Source organism: Macaca mulatta, chromosome 20 (genome assembly GCF_049350105.2).
Source record: "Macaca mulatta isolate MMU2019108-1 chromosome 20, T2T-MMU8v2.0, whole genome shotgun sequence".
Classification (NCBI taxonomy): domain Eukaryota; kingdom Metazoa; phylum Chordata; class Mammalia; order Primates; family Cercopithecidae; genus Macaca; species Macaca mulatta.
Genome location: NC_133425.1, coordinates 77,137,868 through 77,160,909, shown reverse-complemented (window position 1 = coordinate 77,160,909; position 23,042 = coordinate 77,137,868). Strand labels below are relative to the sequence as shown.

The 23,042-nt window shown below is 48.1% G+C and overlaps 1 protein-coding gene across 4 annotated transcripts in view; it reads right to left on the bottom strand.

Annotated features, from left to right (window-relative positions):
* Positions 1–23,042, bottom strand: part of PLCG2 (phospholipase C gamma 2) — a 230,942-nt gene that overhangs the window by 173,291 nt on the left and 34,609 nt on the right. For 3 of the 4 annotated variants that reach the window (XM_077986963.1, XM_077986964.1, XM_077986965.1), the window contains one exon: positions 3,566–3,806. In XM_077986963.1, coding sequence (XP_077843089.1) covers positions 3,566–3,758 — 193 coding nt within the window. In that variant the 5' untranslated portion in view covers positions 3,759–3,806. Of the gene's footprint in view, positions 1–3,565; positions 3,807–10,027; positions 10,163–23,042 lie in introns of those variants that run through there. The other variant, XM_001111717.5, reaches the window with a different exon arrangement.

Here is a 23,042-nt window from a genome sequence, read left to right as displayed (position 1 = left end):
AATCCAATTTAATAACTGCTATATCTCTAGTGTCTAGGGCAGTGCCTACAGCAGGCATTCAAATGGCAGAGGGGAGGCAAAGGAGAGGAGCAAAGGTGGGAAGGGAAGGCGAAAGAAAGAGAAAGTGGGAGGGAGAAAAGGAGGGAGAGGAGGGAGAAGGGGAAAGAAGGGCAGTTTCTCTCCAGTGGCATATGTGTGAAACCTGCCTAGTTACCAGACCATCTGGGGGATTTATTATAATACAACGCCCCAGCCAAAGTGGTGAAATATCATCATTCTTGGTCACTCCAGGGAGAAAGAAGAAGGAAACAAAGAGGCTGAACAGATAAATAAAAGAATGAATTGAGGCCAGACATGGTAGTTCCTGTCTGTAATCCCAGCACGTTGGGAGACCAAGGTGGGAGGATTGCTTGAGGCCAGGAGTTTGAGACCAGCCTGGGCAACATAGCAAGACCCTATCTACACAAAAGTTAAAATACCAGCCAGGCATGGCGATGCTCACCTGTAGTCTCAGCTACATGGGAGACTCAGCTGCATGGCTCAAGCAGGAGGATCACTTGAGCCCAGGAGTTCACAACTATAGTGAACCATGATCAGGCCATTGCACCCTAACCTGGGCAACAGAGCAAGACCCTGTCTCTAAAACAGAGAGCTAGAGTAAGAGAGCGCACCCACATAAGCGAGTGAAGTGATATTACTTAGCAGAAGGGGAACATGACAGGGCATAGATTTCAAGCCAAAATCCTATCTCATGCCCATCAGAATGAGCTTCAGAAGAAGGTTCCAATATGCTCTACTTTCTTTTATATATATATTTATTTTATTTTACTTTAAGTTCCGGGATACGTGTGCAGAACGTTCAGGTTGGTTGCCTAGGTGTATACACATGCCATGGTAATACCTTATACTTTCAAGATCCTCCCTGGGTGTTTCTGATGGGCAGCTAGGCTTGGGATGGGCAGGTTGAGAAGAGAAAGGAACAACCTGCAGTCTACTCTCAACGTGGCCCACCTGTATTTACCATCAGTGCCAACCCTCTCACCACTTGTGGGGGAAGGGAGGGTGGCCACCCAAGCTGCAACAGGTTTCTGGGCCACCTGGGGGTGGAGCCGACCAATGCAAACAGTAGAGAGGGAAGATGGCTACCTCCACACGGGCAGTTTCAAATCAGGGCTCTGGCTCTGTGCCACAAGAGACCCACTTTGCTCCGAAACCAGGAGAAGCCTTTCAGAAAGCAATTTGATCACACTCATGATAGGATACATCAAATTAAGGATGACACCAAGCTACCAAAATCTACCTGTGGATAGCCAAGTTTAGCAGCCAGGCAGCATAGATGAGGGTGCAGGCAACAGGTACTTTTACACCTTGTAGCTGAAACATACAGTGGGGCAACCTCTTTTGCAGGGTGCTGCCAAACTTCCCTTTAAAGTTAAAATATGCCATAGCCTTCAGCTCAGAAATAAACCTCCAGGAAGCTGTCCTTCGGATATACCCATACATACACATGAAGAATGATGCAAGGATCACCCTTCTCTATCACTGGAGGGAATATAAATGGTGCAGCCACTTGGGAAAACAGTCTGACCGTTCCTAAAATGATGAAACTGAGTTAGCATAAGACCCAGCAATTCCACTCCTAGGTATATACCCAAAAGAAATAAAAACAGACACCCACACAAAAACTTGTAGAGAAACATTCTTAGCAGCACTATTTACATTAGCCAAAGGGCGGCAACAACCCAAGTGTTCGTCAACAGATGATTGACTACATAAATTGTGGAATAGCCATACAATGTATCATGATTCTGCCATAAAAAGGGAAATTTCTGATCCACGCAACAAAGAGGATGAACTTTGAAAAATGCTGAGTCAAAGAGGCCAGTCACAAAAGCCCACATATATATGATCCATTTCTATGAAATGTCCAGAACAGGGAGGTTTATAGAAACAGAATTAAATTTAACAGTTGCTTACGTCTGGTAGGGGGGATGAGGGGATGGGGCGATGGTGAAAGGTATGGGGTTTCATTTTGAGGTGATATAAATGTTCTACATTTGATGATAGTGGTGCTTGCACATATATATAAATATACTAAAACCACCACATTATACATGCTGCATACAATGGGTGAAGTCTATGTATATTATGTGAATTATGTCTTAATAAAACTATTATTAAAAAAAAAAAAAAAACAGTACAAGGCTGGATGAGGTGGCTCATGCCTATAATCCCAATGCTTTGGGAGGCCAAGGAGGGAGGATCACTTGAGCACAGGAATTCGAGACCAGCCTAGACATAGCGAGATCCCATCTCTACAAAAAAATAAAATAAAATTCAATTAAAATAAATTACCCAGGCATGGTGGTGCATTCCCATGGTCCTAGCTACTTGGGAGACTGAGGCAGGAAGGTCACTTGAGCCCAGAGGGTAGAGGCTGCAGTGAGCCATGATCATGCCATTGCACTCCATCCTGGGTAACAGAAAGAGACCCTGTCTCAAAAAAATTAAATCTGTTTAAAAAAAGAGTACAACGATAGTCACTTCGACTAATAAGAAAAGCCTGGAAATAGCACAAAATGCTCCTCTCTGGAGTTAAACTGTTACATTGAGGCCTGTGCCATTACATGTCATGTGTTAAAGAAAGAATGAGATCAATGTGTGCTGATAAGAAACCACCGCCAACATCATTATTAATTAACAAAAAGAAGTCAAGGTGCAGAAGTGTACAGGAGTTCCCATTTTTTTAACCCACACATTATGCAAGCATAGGCTATTTCTGGAAGATAAAAGTAATTTGTAACGAGCTTGCCTCAGTAGCATGGATTAGGGGCTGGGGAGGAGAAACATTTGAGTTGACTCCTTAACCCCCAGGAATATATATTTCAATTAAAAACTAGTTAATTTAAAAACACAAATTAGAGCAAATCTTTGCAACTGAAAATTGCTTAAGTGCCTTTATTAGTTAAAAACAGTCTTAGAAACTTTAGGATCTGAACCAACAGACCAATCTAAAGGAGGTGGGGGAGGAAGGACACCTCGGACACCGCTACCAGGACCAGAACTGCATTTGAAAGCTACAAAACATTCAACAACTCACTCTCCCTGCTTGGAGACTAAAGCGAAGGCCCCTCACTGCTGTGGTGTGCAGTAAAACACGGTAGCATTTGGTGACCACACTATGAGTTTCTGCAAGCTTGGGCTAGTTAGCCCTTAAGAGGACAGACGACTAGACCAGCTGTGGGAAGCAGACGAGCCCTGATGCTGTCAGATAGGGGACAGACCCACCAGGCAAGGAGGGCTGCCCGAATGCCGTTTCCAAGTTGGCTGACCCCGGCTTCTGTTATTTCACCAGGGCTGTCCTGGCTGAACTTCCTCCACCTGCTGTAAACCTCATCAGAGACCCACACAAACTGGCAATGCTTTCATTTTCAGAAGAATAAAAGAACACATCAAACCAACAACAATCACAGTAATGACAAGATAGGAAAATGGACAGGTGCTCAGGCCAGGGCCCCAGAGGACAGGCCACACTGCCCCGCTGCCCCACCCAGTGAGTACTCACAGAAGCCCTCGATCTTGTCAGCGGTCTTGCTCCAGGCCACCTGCCGCGTCTCCATGATCACCTGGACGGTCCTCCGCTCAGGGGTGGACTTGCGGAAGCTGAACACAGTCATCACCGTCCCCAGCTCCAGGGCTCTCTTGATCTGGCTCTTCTCATATTCCGCAAGGGAATCCACATTGACCATGGTGGACATTGTGGGCCACTCCAGGGAGGAAGGAAGGAATCAGGAGAAATCAGGAGGCTGAAAGGGCAGAATTAAAGAGTGAACTGACTTTAGTATTGAAGGGGATTTAGGTAACAGGGCATGAACTTCAGGAACCAAAATCCTGTCTCATGTCAATCAGGATGAGTTTTAGGAGAAGGTTCTAGTGGCAAGGCATTGCTGGCCACTCAGAGAGCTTAGGCAGGACACAAAGGTTTAAATGGAAACTGAAGTGTGAGAAGAGCCCCTGGCCTCAAGGACCCAACCGTTACCTGGGCTTTGAATAACCAAATCACCCTGGCCTGGCAGTGACCTCCTCGCTCCCCAACCACTCTTATCCTACAGAATATTTGAATAGCCAAAACAACCCAGCCTGGCTCCCATCTCTCACCCCTGATCTCCAATATCCTTCTCTATCCTGTCTAGAGATTGCTAACCATCTCTTTACTTCCTAAGCAAAACTAAGAACACACAAAAAAATGAAATAAACAAAAAACAAACCAAGCCTTCAGAAGCGTCCATGGAGACCTTGGCAAATGGTTCCTCTGCATAGAAATGAGGATAAAAGGCAGGAAATGTCAGCTCTTGGAAGCTTCAAGTTCAAACCCCAGAGAAGGCTCCTGCTGACTGTGTGGCTCTCGGTAGACTGCTTGACCTCTCTGTGCCTGTTTCAGCCTTTTTTAAATGGGAGTGTTCAGAAATGCCCCAGCAAAGCACCTGGGGTGATGCCCAGCACCTAGAAGGTGTCCTTGATTGCTGTTTATGCTCGCGGGCGGTGTCAGAGAGGTGCTTGGGCCCAAAATCTTGGAGGAATCCTTTCGTGGACTCTCTCACGACCACTTCCAACGCATCTCACCCTTTCACCGGCTCCTCCTAGGATCTCATACTTGAACTATTCTAATCCTGGTCTCCCCACTTCTTCCCTGACCTGCTAGGGTTAATTCTCAAACCCAGAGCCAGAAAGATCCTTTTAGAACATGAATCAAATCATGTCACTCCTCTGCTCAAAATCCGTAGTCATTCCCTGAGCCCTCACTCTGTACCATCCCCTTATTCTGCCTCCCTAATCCCCAGAAACACATTGCCTGCCCCCAAAATAGGACTTAGAGTGACGGAGCTCCCCAGGCCCTGGAGCTGAGCCACCAGGGACCCCCTTGCCAGCTAGGCCGCAGCCACAACAAGAAGTTACTTAGATCCTCTGGGCTCATTTCCAATCCCATAAAAGAAGGTAACAGTATCCACCATCTAAATGTGTTTGTAAGGCTTAAACAAGATAATGTATCTCAGGCCCTTAAAACAATGATACAAAGTCAGCACTCCTTAGATTAAGCTATTGTTAAAATTACCATTATTTGTTCTGTTTCTTATCTCCTTCTTTCCCTCCAAGTCCCTGTAGATGCCTGGAGTTGTTACTCTGTAGCTCTCAAGGTTACAGAGGATAGACCTTTCCAGGATCTAAAGAGGAAGGAGTTCTGAGAAGCTGGTGTTCAGCCAGGGCTGTCTACGATTCCCGGCCCGGCTCAGCCTCCTGCCAAGCTGCTCTAAATCTGTGCCTCGCTTCCCTCATCTGTAAAATGGAGGTTAAATGTCCACAAGGGGCGACTGGGAGGACGAAAAACTACAAGGTATGCACAGCCTGCAGCATTTAGCAGGGTCTCAGTTAACATTAATCAGGCACTGGGGAAGGCATTAATCAAATGTCAACTCTATGCCAGGCACTGAGCTGGGGACTAGGATGCAAATGAGGGGAATGGGGAGGGGCTCAGGATTTGCCCTTTGCCCCCACCTCCCTCTACTGCACACCCATACCAAAGGCACCTCCTCGGCCAACCACACCAGCAACAGGAGATAATTACACCTGCCCTGTGCCCATGTGGAAACAGACTAATTAACTGAGAATTCTAATGTAGTTATAAGTGCAGCAGCAGAAGCATGCATGGGGAGGCGGCGGGCAGAGAACATCACGAAGGGCCCCTAAATTTAATCTGGAGTGGGGCTAGGCACTTAAAGGACTCAGAAAAAGTTTTCAGGGGAAAAAAGCAGGCATCTGAATTCAATCTTCCAAAAAAGACGAAGCAGGAGGAACCGGCTTGAAGTTTAAGCAAAGACCTCGAGGCAGAACAGAGTATGCTAAAAACCCTGCTGAGAGTTAATGTGCATCTTACCTTATCAGGAGAAACCTAAAATAACCTCCTGATCATTACCCAGGACAAAGGGATGAACAAGGTGCCCCCATGGCCTACTTTATCCCTGTTAAGCAGCCGTTTATTGGGCACCTCCCTGGGTGCCAAGCACCTGTCATGTCTGGTTCATCTCATTTATCTCAATGGGAAATAGTGCAGGGGAAAACTGAAATCCCAAGAGGTCACATTACTTGATCAAAGTCATGTAGAACAGTGGCAGCACAAAGATCAAAACCCTCACCTGAGTCCCAAGCCCCCAGTCCAGAACCCTGTGGCAGAATTTGGCCAGATATTAACTGATTTGCCAATACTTGCCCCTCTCAAAAGAGGTTAAGGGACTTATCCAAGGTCACACAGATAGACAGTGGCTGAAACTGGAATTGACCCAGGTGCCAACCACAAAGCTCTTCACTATGTTGACTGTCCCCAGCCACGCATCCTGGAGTTCCACACTCCCAGGTCTCTAGGTCATCATCCACTGGAATATAAGTAGGAAACACAAGCCCCATTATAACACCTTCAATTAGACAGAAACCAGGACAAGGGACCAGGCTCCTCAGTTCTTTCCAGCCCTGCATCTGGGAAGGCCTTGGACTTAACCTTCCCCAGGGTTCCAGTTACTTCCAGCTTGGAAGCCCAGTGGATCAGCTCAGCCATAAACACCAGCTCTTCCATGCTGCCTCTCACCAATTTTTTTTTAATACCTGCTCACAGGTTGCCCTAAAAGAGCAGGGGTGGAATTTACACTCTTACTTACAGTGGCTGACACCGTTCCTTTGAAAACACTGTATCCCCTCTGTCGCTGCAGGGTGGTGTCAGGTGCAGTAGTAATGTCCCTTCAACTATTGGAGGGCCCTTACCCCTCAAGTATTTGCCTGTGCCCCATTTTAACAGAATTGTTTTATGGGATTTTGGATGAAATCCTGTACTGGCTTACCATGCAGAGAGCACTGAAGAGAAAAAAACTCCTTTGATTTCTGGTTTGGGGTTCTTGTAACTCATGAAATGCCCTTCTAAAGAAGCTTATGAGATACAAGAACATGAATGAGCTCATGAGATACAATTGGAAACAGATCTTCATGCCCAAAAGATTCTTGGAGTCCACCATTCAAATCCTGCCAGCACCCAGCTCAGGCCTCTGGCGTGCCATGCTTTAGCAACTATGGCAGGGAGGTCTCCAAGGCCTTGACCCCAGGGGAGTGCACCAGCCATCACAGCAACTTCCATTTTGCTTCTGCTTTTTTGTTGTTGTTTTTTTCAAAAAAAAAAAAAAAAAAAAAAAAAAAGGCTTGAAATTCCTTTTTTGTTCCTGTTTCCCATTCTTAATGGGTAATTCTATAAAATCACTTATTTTGTAAATACAAACATGGCTGAGTTTGAATAACTGATTTCTGCCATTTTTACATTTCATGTCTTTCTAAAGGACATTTTCTTGTATCTCAAAAGCTCATTCATGTTCTTGTATTTCATAAACTTATTTAGAAGGGCATAAAATGAGATATAAGGACCCCAAACCAGAAATCAAGGAAGTTTCTGTCTCTTCAGTGCTCTCTGCATGGTAAGCCGGTACAGCATTTCATCCAAAATCCCACAAAACAATTCTGCTAAAATGGGGCACAGGCAAATACTTGTGTGGTAAGGGCCCTCCAACAGTTCAAGGAACATTCCCACTGCACCTGACACCCATCCTGTGGCATCAGAGGGGGTACACTATTCTCAAAGGAATGGTGTCAGCCACCGGAGGTGAGAGTGTAAATTCAACCCCTGCTCTTTTAGGGCAACCTGTGAGCAGCTATTAAAAAGCAAAACAAGCATATGCTTCAATCCTGCAATTGTACATGTACAGAAAGACATGCACAAAGATGCAATATGTATGACAGAAAATCATGGAAGCAATATTTGCAATAGAAATACAAAAAAAAAAAAAAACAGGAAACAATTGCTCATCAATGTGGGGGGCCTCCTGGATAAACCATGGTGCACACGCATTGAAGAATGCTCAGTTGCTATCAGAAAGAATGAGGATGGGCCGGGCGCGGTGGCTCAAGCCTGTAATCCCAGCACTTTGGGAGGCCGAGGCGGGTGGATCACGAGGTCAGGAGATCGAGACTATCCTGGCTAACATGGTGAAACCCCGTCTCTACTAAAAATACAAAAAAACTAGCCGGGCGTGGTGGCGGGCGCCTGTAGTCTCAGCTACTTGGGAGGCTGAGGCGGGAGAATGGCGATAACCCGGGAGGCGGAGCTTGCAGTGAGCCGAGATCCGGCCACTGCACTCCAGCCTGGGAGACACAGCGAGACTCCGTCTCAAAAAAAAAAAAAAAAAAAAAAAAAAAAGAAAGAATGAGGATGATGGATAAGCAATTGGATCTGGAAAGATTTGTGAGGTCAATGAAAAAAATAGTTGCAAACAATAGTTGCAAGTGTATGAGTATAATACAATTCCATTTTTATAAAGGCGATCTGCTGGTAAATCCAGGAGAGTGGTTAGTATTTATTGGAGTCTGGGTGAGGGTAGAGGATACGACTTGGACTTTCACCATGGTCTCGATCTGCTGACCTTGTGATCCGCCCGCCTCGGCCTTCCAAAGTGCTGGGATTACAGGCGTGAGCCACCGCGGCCCAGGTAATTTTTATAGTTTTAGTAGAGATGGGGTTTCACCATGTTGGCCAGGCTGGTATGGAACGCCTGACCTCAAGAGATCCGCCCGCCTCGGCCTCCCAAAGTGCTGGGATTACAGGCGTGAGCCACCGCGCCCAATCAAGAAGTGTTTTCACAAGTTTTTTCACCAGCAGTTTTTCACTGACTCTACCGAATGAGTGCAAAACAGCTACTCATGGGGTCTCTGCTTTTCCTCTTCCAGAGGAACTGCCCATACTCCAGTCGCTGGTGGGGGGTGGCAGCTGCATCATTAGGTGACTTAAACATCAGTGAGGCTCACAATGAGGATTGGCCCTGAGTTGGCATACACGTGAGTGCACACACACCGTTGCAAGAGAAACTGCTTGAGGCTGGCATAGACTTCAAAATTCTCTAACACTTCCCCACAGAACTGTAGCTAAGGACGAGGGCCCATGCCCCCACAGAATGCCCTTGAACCAGAGAGTCAGGAACTGCCCGAGGACTCTCCATGGATACGCCCCGATTCTCAGCGAACCTCGTGGAACAGCAATAATCTCGACACAGCCCTGGAAAACAGGCTTGGGTGGCTCCAGTATCCAGAAGGCGAAACAGACTCAAAAAAGTTCTTCAATTTGCCCAGGGTCACACTGATGGAACTGAAATTCAAATTAAGTTCTGATGGACAAGGCCACCTGTTACCCTCGAGCATGTCACCCCTTTAAACACCACCCCCCCTCCCATAGTTTCTCACCTTAGTTCAAGATTTGGGTACCAAGAGAGCCCCGCCCCACCCTCCTGCTGGAATCCAGGAGCTCGCTGTCCAAACGGGACACATCTTTAACTTGAACTCTTGCTGTGCAGGTAATGCCCTCATTAGGATTCCAAAGTATAACCAGGAACACGCACAGACACACGCATAATTACGCAGAGAGTTGTGGAGCGGGCATCGCGAGTGTCCTGCAAGCTCTCCAAAAGTATCGGGGAAGGACTGCGCCTCCCGCGGTATCGCCCCCACCCGCCACCCGCAACCACCGAAGTGAGACGGGGAAGTGTGGCTCCGAGCGTCCGAGAGCTCTGGGCACAGGGGCGGTCAGGAGAGACGGCGCCACCCCACGTAGAGCCGCTCGGAAAGAGGAGTTTTGAACGCCAGCCCCCGCACGACCTCTGACCTTCCTCCGGGTCCCCATTCAAAGTTGGGACCGCCCCACCGCACAGACCGGAGAGGTGGCGCTGGCCCCGGGTGAGGAAGTGCCGGCGGCTGAGCCAGGATCCCTGCCGTCACCAAATGGACCCGGGCACGGTGGGCCGGGGTCCCGGAGGGTGCGCCCCGTCCCTGTCCGCTCCGGCTGAGCCAGGACGCAGACCCCCTCGGATACAGCGCCCTGGGCGCCGGTCCCCGCCGGGCGCAGGTCCCTGGGCGCCCTGCTTGCCTCGCTCCCGGCCGAGCAGCTCACCTGGCCGTGCCGCCCGGGCGCAGCTGCCCGCCTGCCCCGGGTTTGGGCTCCGAGGTCCCGCGCGCAGCCGCCCGCGTCCGGACTCGGGTTACTCCCCGCGGCTCACGCCCTCCGCCACCGGCGCTCGCTACTTCTGCTTCGGCCGCGGCCCCGCGCCACGTGATCCTCGGGGGCCGCCCCCCCGCTCCGCCCCGCCCCGCCCCTGGCACGCCCAGTCTGATCTGCCTCTCGGAGCGCACCCCGAGCGCCGTGTCCCGGCGCCCTCCCCGCCGTGGGGCGGCCCAGGCCTGGAGCCCCGCCTCTGCGTGCCAAGGAAGAAACTGAGGCAGCCCGAGGGGAGGCTACCTGCCCGAGGCCACTTGGCCAGGTGCAAAGGGAGTGCACCAATATGGCAGCATTCCTGGAGCGCCGGCCGCAGTCCAGGTGTTTGCTGTATACTTAACACACTCCCGGTCGGGCGCCCGGGCTCACGCCTGTCATCTCAGCACTTTGGGAAGCCTAGACGGGAGGATCGCTTGAGCTGGAGAGTTCGATGCAGCAATGAGCTAGGACGGGTGTGGCCAAGGGACACTCCGTCTCAAAAATAAATAAATAAATAAATAAATAAATAAATAAATAAATAAATAAATAATAAAAATAAATATACTCCTCACAATCACCCGCCAGGAATTGCCAATTCATGGCCCTAATTTGAAGCCCTCGTTGAGGATGCGCTGGAGTCAGAGTACACTTTACCTTAGGCAGACCACTTAAATACCAACAGCCTCGGTTTCCCCAGCTGCAAAACGTGATCAACACAGTGCCAGCCCCAGAGAGTCAGGAGCAAAGAACCCCAGACAACTGATGTCTCGTTTTCCTGATCTCATGAGAAGAAGCTAATATGTTCTTTAAGAAACTTATTTTTTTGGCCGGGCGCGGTGGCTCAAGCCTGTAATCCCAGCACTTTGGGAGGCCGAGACGGGCGGATCACGAGGTCAGGAGTTCGAGACCATCCTGGCTAACACGGTGAAACCCCGTCTCTACTAAAAAATACAAAAAACTAGCCGGGCGAGGTGGCGGGCGCCTGTAGTCCCGGCTACTCGGGAGGCTGAGGCAGGAGAATGGCGTAAAAAAAAACCCGGGAGGCAGAGCTTGCAGTGAGCTGAGATCCGGCCACTGCACTCCAGCCTGGGCAACACAGCGAGACTCCGTCTCAAAAAAAAAAAAAAAAAAAGAAACTTATTTTTTTCATTCGTATGTTGCATGAAGCTATCTGATTCAAACCCTTCCTATGCTCTTTAATGGAGGTATCTTCGTTGTGACTAGACCCAGCTTCAGAGGCACCTAGTCAGCTGTTAGGCACTTGAATTTCACTTCTAAGTTGCTTGAGTTATACTGTTTTTTCAAAGAGGCAGGGTCTCTGTCACCCAGTCTGGAGTGCAGGGGTGCCATCATAGCTCACTGCATCCTTGAACTCCAGAGCTCAGGCGATCCTCCTACTTCCACCTCCTGAAGAGATAGGACTGCAGACGCACATCACACTTGGCTAATTTTCTCTTTTTTAGACAGGAGGTTTCACTACGTTGCCCAGGCTGGTCTTGAACTCCTGACCTCAAGCAATCCTCCTGCCTCTACCTCCCAAAGCACTGGGATCACAGGCTTGTGCCACTGCACCTGGTGTGTTATAGGTTTGTTTTGTTTTGTTTGAGATGAAGCCCCACTCTGTTGCCCAGGCTGGAGTGCAGTGGCACGATCCCGGCTCACTGCAACCTCCACCTCCCAGGTTCAAGCGAGTCTCCTGCCTCAGCCTCCTGAGTAGGTGGGATTATAGGTGCATGCCATCATGCTCAGCTAATTTTTTGTATTTTTAGTAGAGATGGGGTTTCACCATGTTGGCCAGACTGGTCTCAAACTCCTGACCTCAAGTGATCCACCCACCTTGGCCTCCCAAAGTGCTGGGATTACGGGCATGAGCCACTGCGCCCAGCCTGTTATAGAATTTTTGAATTGAGGAATATCACTGTCAATGTTGTATCCCAAGCCACAGGATTCGTTTGCTGACTTCTCAAGATCTGTGGATTCATTTCTTTCAGCACTGCCAACCAGGGTGTGCACCCATGCTCATCAACACAGATCACTTAACACATCAACTTTTAAAAGAGATCTTGGAAGTACTCATGACATCAGTCACTTGAAGTCATGGGGGCCAATTCCCCAGGAAAAAATGGCTACATCTAGGGACAATTTCTTTGCCTCAATTTTTTTTTTTTTCAGAACTTCAGCTTGTATTTATTTCAACCAATCTTTTTCACACTTTTGTTTTAGTATGTGTTAAATAATGTACATAATATATTTGAACAGTCATATATATGTATAATTAATTACAAAGTCTACATGGATAGGGGAGTGGGTTAAATCTCTTGCTGACAAAACGAGAATGTGGGGAGACCACTCTAGGGAACCGTGGCTCCTAAAAGCCTATCTTGACAGATGCCAATTCTGGCTGAATTTTTCTCTCATCTGTGGGAACCAAGCAAAAAAATAAGAACATGAAGAACAGGTTTCTGTTTAATCTATGTCTGTGAGCCTATAGCATTTTTGAGTTAAAATGCCCATTGTGTGTGAGATAATGGTCATAGTAGATGGCAGTTTGCTCTCTTTTCTTTCAGGTTTTTAATTCCCTTTCTTCCTTGCCTCATTTTTTGCTAACCAACTCCCAGCCCAATCCCGCTCCACCAGGTGAACAACTGAAGGAATCAGTGGATTGAAAGAGAGTACTGGGGGCCCTCATCTCTTTCTCAAACTCTAACTTGGTTGTTCAAAATAAAAATAATCTGCTGGGTGCAGTGGCTCATGCCTGTAATCCCAGCACTTTGGAAGGCCAAGGCAGGCAGCTCACCTGAGATCAGGAGTTCACGATGAGCCTGGCCAATATGGTAAAACCCCCTCTCTACTAAAACCACAAAAATTAACCAGGCATGTTGGCACACACCTGTAGTCTCAGCTACTTGGGAGGCTGAGGCAGGAGAATCGTTTGAACCCAGGAGGCAGAGGTTGCAGTGAGTCAAGGTGGCACCACTGCACTCTAGCCTGGGTGATAGAGCAAGACTCCATCTCAAAAATAACAGTCATCATCATCCTCAAGGTGGCAGCCGCTGCTCTGGGAAGACTCCAGTGTAAAATGACACTTCTTTTCCAAAGGATAATAGAGAGGGAAGGAATCATTCTGTGAATTTATTCTTTTTCAAGGAATAAAATAGGTAGGGAAAGAAACCACTCTGGGCCGGGCACAGTGGCTCACGCCTGTAATCCCAGCACTTTGGGAGGCCGAGGCAGGTGAATCACGAGGTCAGAAGATGGAGACCATCCTGGCTAACACAGCGAAAACCCGTCTCTATTAAAAATACAAAAAAATTAGCTAGGTGTGGTGGTGGGCGCCTGTAGTGCCAGCTACTCGGGAGGCTGAGGCAGGAGAATGGTGTAAATCCAGGAGGTGGAGATTGCAGTGAGCCGAGATCGTGCCACTGTACTCTAGTCTGGGCGACAGAGCGAGACTCCGTCTCAAAAAAAAAAAAAGAGAAAGAAACCACTCTGTGGGTTCAGACACATGCGGTAGAAAGACCCTGTCACAGGTTAGCTGTCAGAGGGCTGGAGGGGGTTAAGTCAGTGGGTGGTGGGGGCAAGACTTGAACCTCAGCCTGTCTGGTGCCAAAGCCCATGGGCATGGTGACCTGCCACCCATCCCCAGATTAATAAGAGACATTCAGGCAGGGAGATGTGTGTTTGTAGCCACTCTACATAGATTCACAAATGGGTCAGCAAGTGACCTCAAAGGCTAGGGGGAATCTTTCTTTTCCTTTTCCTATGAAAGAAAGAAGGAGGGGGGTGGGTGGGTAAGGAAGAAAAACCTGAAAGAAAATTACATTTTAAGCTCCATCATCTTGACTCTTTGTATTCTGTGTTGCTCACCAGTCGTTGAGCATGCAAATGCTTTTCCCTATTACCCTCTTCTCTTTGTTGGCGGCCATGGTGCATTGGACCGTTAGCCTCTCTGGGTATGTTACCTCATTATTATACCTATGGGTATCAGAAATGTACCTACATCTGAGGGGGATTGTAAGATGAGGGAGGTAAAGCACTCATCCCCATGGGGCAAAACCAGGGCGGGCTATTTTAGGAATTGTTACTGGGAAGAAGACCTACTGTGAAAGCATGAAATTGGGAAGCAGGGAATCTGGGCTCCAGTCCCAGGTCTGCGCCTTCCTTAGTTGTATGACTGTGGGTTGCTCAGCCACCCACTTTGGACCTAATTTCCCCATCATAAGACCCACCTTTGGCATATCCAGAATCAGCAAATCTATAGAGATAGAATGTAGATCAGTGGTTGCCAAGGACCAGGAAAGCAGAGAGTGGGCCTATCAGAAGGTAACAGATAAGGGGTACAGGGCTGCTCTTTGGGATGATAAGAAGGTTCTAAAATTGGGCCGGGCGCGGTGGCTCAAGCCTGTAATCCCAGCACTTTGGGAGGCCGAGACGGGCGGATCACGAGGTCAGGAGATCGAGACCATCCTGGCTAACACAGTGAAACCCCGTCTCTACTAAAAATACAAAAACTTAGCTGGGCGAGATGGCAGGCGCCTGTAGTCCCAGCTACTCGGGAGGCTGAGGCAGGAGAATGGCGTGAACCCGGGAGGCGGAGCTTGCAGTGAGCTGAGATCCGGCCACTGCACTCCAGCCTGGGTGACAGAGCGAGACTCCGTCTCAAAAAAAAAAAAAAAAAAAGAAGGTTCTAAAATTGATTGTGACAATGGCTGCTCAGCCCTGTGAATGTGCTGAAGTCTCTGTACTTTACATGGATGAGTCGCATGGGATGTGAATTATATCTCAATAAAGGTGTTTTGAAAAATATCTGTGATCTGGGCACATTGGCTCATACCTGTAATCTCAGCTATTTGGGAGGCTAAGGAGGGTGGACCACTTAAGCCCAGGAGTTCAAGACTAGCCTGGGCAACATGATGAGACCGCCATCTCTACAAAAATCTTTAAAAATTAGCCAGGCATGGTGGCGTGTGCCTGAGTCCCAGCTACTCAGGAAGCTGAGGCTGGAGGATCACTTGAGCCCAGGAGGCAGAGGGTGCAGGCAGTGAGCCGAGATCATGTGCCACGGCACTCCAGCCTGAGCAACAGAGTAAGACCCTGACCAAAAACAAAAACAAACAAAAAAACTCTTAGAGGGTTATTTCAAACCTAGACCTCCTCTCTCCTCCTCCACCAACACCTCCAAAGGCAGTGACCAGGCTGAGGTCCATCGCCCTGCCCCAGGGAACCTCGCCAACCCTACCCCTCTACCCCCACAACCAAAATGACCAGAAACCGCCCCGGAGCCCTTGAGCCCAGTTTCCTTTCCCAACATTGTTCAGAGAATCACACATCCCTGGGGACGAGCCGAGTCCCAGCTGCTGGCTGGCAGGCCTCTGTGACAGGAAGTACCACCCAGAACGGGCTTTCAATGGGGTTAGGCCTCACTGCTTCCGGGGGCAGGGGGAAGGCAGGCCCCTCTGCTATTTAAACTGTGGCCAGCTTGGTAGAGCCTCTGGTTTAATGTTAATGGTTTCACTTTTTTTTTTTTTTTTTTAATCGCCCAGGCTGGAGTACAGCAGTTGGAGCTCAGTTCACTGCAACCTCTGCCTCCTGGGCTCAAGTGATTCTCGTGCCTTAGCATCCTGAGTAGTTGGGACTACAGGTGTGCACCACCATGCCTGGCTTTTTTTTTTTTTTTTTTTTTTTTTTTTTTGTATTTTTAGTAGAGATAGGGTTTTGCCATGTTGACCAGGCTGGTCTTGAACTCCTGACCTCAGGTGATCCACCCACCTCAGCCTCCCAATGTGCTGTGATTACAGGCGTGAGCCACCGTGCCTGGCCCCTTTCATTCATTCAACAAACACTGAGCCCTTATTTAATACCAGGCCTCGTGTCTTCCTGTCAAAGGCTGATGTAACAAATTATCATCAACTGGGTGACTTACAAAAAAAAATGGAAATATATCATCTCACAGTTCTGGAGGCCAGAAGTCTGAACGCAAGGTGCCAGCAGCAGCACTGGTTCCCTCCTTAGGCCCTAGGTGAGAATCCGCCCCATGCCTTTCTCCCAGGGTCTGTGGTTGGTGGTGATCCTGTGCTCCTTGCCTTGGAGCTGCATCACTCTAACTCTGCCTCTGGCTTCTCGTGGCCCTCTGCTCTCTGTCTCAAACATCCCTCTCCTTTCTCTGGTAAGAACACCAGTCCTCCCATTTAGTGTCCACCCTGAATCCAGGATGATCTCATCTTGAGATCCCTAACTTAATTACCTCTATAAAGGCCCTATTTCCAGCCTTGCACCAGTGGCTCACACCTATAATCCCAGCACTGTGGGAGGCCAAGGCAGGTGGATCGTTTAAGGTCGGGAGTTTAAGACCATGCTGGCCAACATGGTGAAACCCCATCTTTACTAAAAATACAAAAAGTAGCCAGATGTAGTGGCACAGCCTGTAGTCCCAGCTACTTGGGAGGCTGAGGCAGGAGAATCATTTGAGCCTGGGAGGCAGAGGTTGCAGTGAGTAGACATCCTGCCCCTGCACTCCAGCCTGGGCAACAGAGACTCTCCATCTCAAAAAACAAACAGGCAGACAAACCTTATTTCCAAGTAAGATTACATTCACAGGTACATGGTTTAGGACTTAGTTTTATTTGTTGTTGTTGTTTGGGGGGCGGGGGGTCACAATTCAACCCACTATACCCTATATTAGGAAAATAGATTAGACCTATTTACCTGTCAACGCGGAGACAGCAGGAAGAGGCACTTACTCTCACAGAACGGCAAGAGCGGAATTAGAGGGACGAATCAGGCAAGGGCTAATCCTCTGCCTCACGGAGCTGGGAAGACTTCTCAGAGGAGGTAACCTCAGAACTGGGTCCTGAGGGATGAGCAAGAGTTCTCCAACAGCACCAGGGAGAGAGAAGCTCTGTCTAAAACAAGGCTGTGTTTCACAAAATTCATCAGTGCTTTTTGAAGTCAGAATAGTCCTGGCTACTTGGGAGGCTGAGATGGGAGGATCACTTGAACACAGGCGTTTAAGGCTGCAGGGAGCTACGACAACACCACCAAACTCCAGCCCGAGCAACAGAGAGTTTGTCTCACACACAAAAAGAAGGCAGAAGAGTGAGTCTCACTGCCTCGGAGGCAGCAGAAGGAAGGACCTTAAGGGCTGTGATGTTCTAGGTTTTGATCTTGTGGTCACATGGGTTAGTCACTTTATGAAAATGTACTGAGCTCTGTATTTCTGATCCGGGCCTTTTGTGTGTGTATGTGTGTGTGTGTGTGTGTGTGATGGAGTCTCGCTCTGTCGCCCAGGCTGGAGTGCAGTGGCACAATCTCGGCTCACTGCAACCTCCGCCTCCTGGGTTCACACCATTCTCCTGCCTCAGCCTCCCGAGTAGCTGGGACCACAGGCACCCGCCACCATGCCCAGCTAATTTTTTGTATTTTTAGTAGAGACAGGGTTTCACCGTGTTAGCCAGGATGGTTTCAATCTCCTGACCTCGTGATCCACCCGCCTCGGCCTCCCAAAGTGCTGGGATTACAGGCATAAGCCACCATGCCCAGCCTGATCTGGGCCATTTGATGCATGTTATACCTCAACAAAAAGTTAGTATTATTATTTTGAGACAGGGTCTCACTCTGTAGCCCAAGTAGGAGGGCAGCGGCGCAATCGCAGCTCACTGCAACCTTTGCCCCCTCCCTGGGCTCATGCAATCCTCCCACCTCAGCCTCCCAAGTAGTTGGGACTACAGGCACACATCACCATGCCTGGCTAGATTTTTGTATGTTTTTGTAGAGACAAGTTTTCATCGTGTTACCCAGGCTGGTCCCGAACTCCTGAGCTCAAACGATTCATCCACCTCAGCCTCCCAAAGGGCTGGGATTACAGGCATGCACTACCACGCCAGGCCAAAAAATTAATATTTTTTAAAGGCTGTTCAATATGTTAACATGTCTCTGATTTTTTCCTCCTATCAGTGTTTTCTCAATATTCTTTACTATGCATGTCTTAGTTGTCATAGAAAACTAAAACTGTTTCAAAAACAAGGCCGCTGGAAGTCAGGAGAAAACTAAAACTGTTTCAAAAACAAGGCCGCTGGAAGTCACCCTTGGGAAGGGGGTGATGAGCAGCACGCCCAGGCAAGTCCTCAGGGTGCTGGTTTCTCGGCTGGGGTGTGGGTTATGTGGGCGTGGGTGTGTTCGGTGTGTGAAGATCCAGCGAACTGCACACTTCTCTGCATTGTTATGCATCAATAAAAATTAAAATACAAGGCAGTTAGCGAAGGGGGTGGAGAGAAAGCATTTGGAATCTTTTTGGCTTACCAAAATCTACAACATTTATTGAGTATCTGCCTTCCATCAGGGCCCTTCATGCAGTGAATGTATTTCATCCTCACAATGAGATTGGGAAGCTGCTTTACTTTCAAGATAGTTTTACAGAAAAGAAAACTGAGGCTCTGAGGCATTAAGTGACCGGCGGGAGTGAACCACCAGTGGTGACAGAACTAGAATCTGAAGCTCCATGCCTTTTTCAAGACCCAGGATTACTTACACTTCTACAGAGGACTCTCAGCTCTCCTGGGGGGCCTTAAGAAAGTCTGAGATGCACCCAGAGTTATTGGCCGTACTGAATCAGAACCTGGGGGCAGGGCCTGGGGATCTCCTTTGAACTGCCCCCCACCGCTATCATTCTCTTGCACCCTCTAGTATGGGCACCAGTGCCTTTCATTGAAACAACAAGGAAGAAACCCATGCAAGCCTGTTCAGAGGTAGAAGCAGTCTTCGCACTTTGGGCAGATATAGGAAGATATTAGCCTTAATGGTAAGGGGGTTTTACCTGCAGCAACCATTTCAGAAAGACCACCTCATTACTCATAATGAGTTCCTTTGTGGGGGAGCGGAGAAACTCACATGGCATCTGGAATAAACTTACCTTAAGCGCTATGTCAATAGATCCCTCATGCATGTAGTCAAGAAATTCATTCATTCAGTGAATGGACTCATTCAGTCAGCCCACAGCATTTCTTGAGCACCTACCACATGTCAGTCACTACTACAGGCTGAGGATAGGAGATGAAAGATTTATTCTGTGTCAGGATTTACAGGCTGCTGGGGAAGACCAACTGGTTAAAAAAAAATACACACCTATTAAAATGGTTAAAATAAAAACAACTGATGATAGGCTGGTGCAGTGGCTCATGGCTGTAATCCCAGCACTCTGGGAGGCCGAGGCGGGTAAATCACCTGAGGTCAGGAGTTTGAGACCAGGAGTTGAGGCCAACATGGTGAAACCCCGTCTCTACTAAAAATACAAAACATTTCCCAGGTGTGGTGGGGGATACCTGTAATCCCAGCTACTCAGAAGGATGAGGCAGCAGAATCACTTGAACCCAGGAGGCAGAGGTTGCAGTGAGCTGAGATCGTGCCATTGCACTCCAGCCTGGGCGACAGAGCAAAACTCTGTCTCGGGAAAAAAAAAAAAAAAAAAAAAAAAAAAAAAAAAAAAAAACCTGACCATAACACCGAGTGCTGGTGAGGATGTGGAGCAACTGGTGGAAATGCAAAACAGTGCAGCCTCGTTGGAAAACAGCTGGGCAGTTTCTTTAACAAGTTAAACACTCACTTACCATATGACCCAGCAAACTCACCTGTATTTACCTAAGAGATATGAAAACATATGTCCACAGAAAAACACTAATGTTTATAGTAGTTTCGTTCATAACCACTGTAAACTGGAACCAACCCAAATGTCTTTCATTTGTGACTGGATAAACATTCATACAGTGAAGTAGCTCTCGGCTATAAAAAGTAATTATTGATACACACAAAACCAAGGCTGAATGTCAAACACATGACTGTAAGCCGAGTGAAAGACGCCAGCATTAGGCCGAGCATGGTGGCTTACGCCTGTAATCCTAGCACTTTGGGAGGCTGAGGTGGGTGGATCACCTGAGGTCAGAAGTTCAAGACCAGCCTGGTCAACATGGTGAAACCCCATCTCTACTAAATATACAAAAATCAGCTGGGCATGGTGGTGGGCGCCTGTAATCCCAGCTCCTCAGGAGGCTGAGGAAGGAGAATCACTTGAACCCGGGAGGGAGAGGTTGCAGTGAGCCGAGATTGTGCCATTGCGCTCCAGCCTGTGCAACAAGAATGAAACTTTGTCCCCCCGCAACCCCTCAAAAAAGACACCAGCATTAAAGGTTATAAACAGCATGATTTTACATATGACATTCTGGAAGAGGCAATGTTATACAGACAGAAAGCAAAACCATGGTTGCTAGGGGCTGAAGTGGGAAGAGTTGTTGGATACAAAAGAGCATAAGGGAATTGGGAAAGAGTGAGGAAATTGTTTTATATTTTGATTGTGTTGGAGATTACAACTTTATACATTTGTCAAAACTCATAGAACTAAAAAAAAAAAAAACCTCAGAACTGTGTATCAAAACAGGTGAATTTTACTGAATGCAAATAATATTTTTTAAAGAAAAAAACAAGATTTGATTACAATACAAGTGATAATCCCAAAGAGAAGGAGAAGAAATGATAAGTGCCGGTTGGGAAGGCTTCCTGGAGGTGATGGTCCTTAAACTGAGCCTAGTAAAAGGACAAGAGTTTATCAGTTGAGGCCAGGCCCAGTGGTTCACGCCTGTAATTCCAGCACTTTGGTAGGCCAAGGTGGGGGATCACTTGAGGTCAGGAGTTCGAGAACAGCCTGGCCAATATGGTGAAACCCCGTCTCTACTAAAAATACAAAACTTAGCTGTGCATGTTGGCACGCACCTGTAATCCCAGCTACTGGGGAGGCTGAGGCACGAGAATCTCTTGAACCCAGGAGGCAGAGGTTGCAGTGAGCCAAGATCACGCCACTGCACTCCAGCCTGAGTGATAGATCGAGACTCAGTCTCAAAAATAAATAAATAAATAAATAAATAATAAAAAATAAAAAAAAAACAAGAGTTTATCAGTTGAATGAGGTGGAGAAGAGCAGGAATCCAGGCAATGGGAACAGCATGAATGACATCCACTCAGAGGCAGGACTCAGCTGTGCATGAGTGACTAGCAAGGAAAGCAGGGCTCACCCAGGGTCCCTTGAGACTTGATAAGGCATTTGGACTTTCTTCTGGGGATAAGGGGGAGCTACTGAAAGCCTTAGAGCAGAAGAATGACCTGGACAGACTTCTGGTTTGTGAAAGTTCTTCTGTGGGCTATAGGGAGGTGGGAGAAGGGAACCAGGCTGGAAGCAGGTTAACGTCAAGACCAATTCAAGTCATTCTTCCCTGTGATCATACATTCTTGGATGAGACATTTGTCACTCTATGAACAATCACTGAACACTTGCTGTGTTCCAGGAAATGTTCTAGAAGCTGAGGGTACAAGAATGGACAAGGAGGAAAAAAAAAAAAGACAAAATACCAATGGCTCTTCTATTCTACTGGGGAAGACAGACCATAGACAAGGAAACACATAAACAAGATCATTTCCAGTGGGGTGAGCACTTTAGCAGAGCAGATGAACATAACTGGGGAGGAAGGGCTGGGTTTGCGTGTGGTGGTCACAAAGGTTTCTTGGAGGAGGGTGACCTGAGGAGGAGGAGATGGAGGAGAGGCTGGCTAAGTGAGGACCTGGAAAATGAACTTCTCAGGCAGTGGGCTCAGCAAGTACAGAGGCCTGATTGCTTTTGAGGGTTACAGAATGGTGCAGAGCTTGAGGGCAGGGTTGGAGGCACAGCCAGGGACCCCCCTGTGTCTCCAGCCCTGCAGAGGAGAAACAGAGTGGTTTCCCCTAGGAGTGGCTATGTTTCCCTCCTCTGCCTCCCCCATGTTTTGGTGAATAACAGTTTATGACCCCACTTGGAGAGAAAGGCAGCTTTCCTCTTAGCTCTAAAGGTCACAGCTGTTGCCATCATAAACAGTGCCCATGTTGACAAAATCACACCAGCTCCGGGAGACAGGACACAAAGATGGGAGACAGGAGACAGAAGAGGTAGGACACACCTGGGAAGGCTAAGCCTCATTTACAAAATTAAAAAATAAAAAGTAAAAAAATACCCAACTAAGCAAACACACATCAGTGTCTTGTGACTCATAGCAAATGCCTGCATCTGTCACCTGGGTCCCCCGTCAACAGAGTAAGCACCCTGTGGGGGCCCCCAGGACCCTTTCCTAGTAGGTAACCCATCTTGTCTACACAGCAGCTGTCCACAGGAGACTTTCCTTCATAGACTGAGCTTTTGCATCGGGTCTGAAGTTAGCTGTCAACCAGCCATCCAGACTGCCACTCAGAAGGGGCCAAAACGTCATTGAAAACATGCGTCAGTTTCCCAGGGCTGCTATAACAAACACCATAACTCCCCATTGTGGCCGCTAAAAGTCTGAGACCCCGGGGTCAGCAAGGTTGGTTTCTTGTTTATTTATTTATTGAGACAGACTCTCACTCTGTCACCCAGGCTGGAGGGCACTAGCACCATCTCGGCTCACTGCAACCTCTGCTTCTCGGGTCCAAGCGATTCTCCTGCCTCAGCCTCCCGGGTTTGGGATTCCAGGTGCCCATCACCACACTCAGCTAATTTTTGTATTTTATGTAGAGACAGGGTTTCACCATGTTGCCCAGACTGGTCTCGAACTCCTGACCTCAAGTGATCTGCCCTCCTTGGCCTCCCAAAGTGCTGGAATTACACGCATGAGCCACCACACCCAACCAGCATGGTTGGTTTCTTCTGGAGGCTCTGCGAGAGATGGTCCCGTGCCTCTCTCCCAGCTTTGGGTGGTTGCGAATCCTTTGTGTACTCTGGTTTGTAGATACCTCTCTCCAGCCTCTGCCTCAAGTGTCACATGGTGCTCTCCGTGTGTCCCTGTGTTGTCTTCATATCATCTTCCCTCTATGTATGTCTCTGTGTCCAAATGTCCCTCTTCTTATGACACACTAGTCACTGATTTATTTTTTATTTATTTTTTTG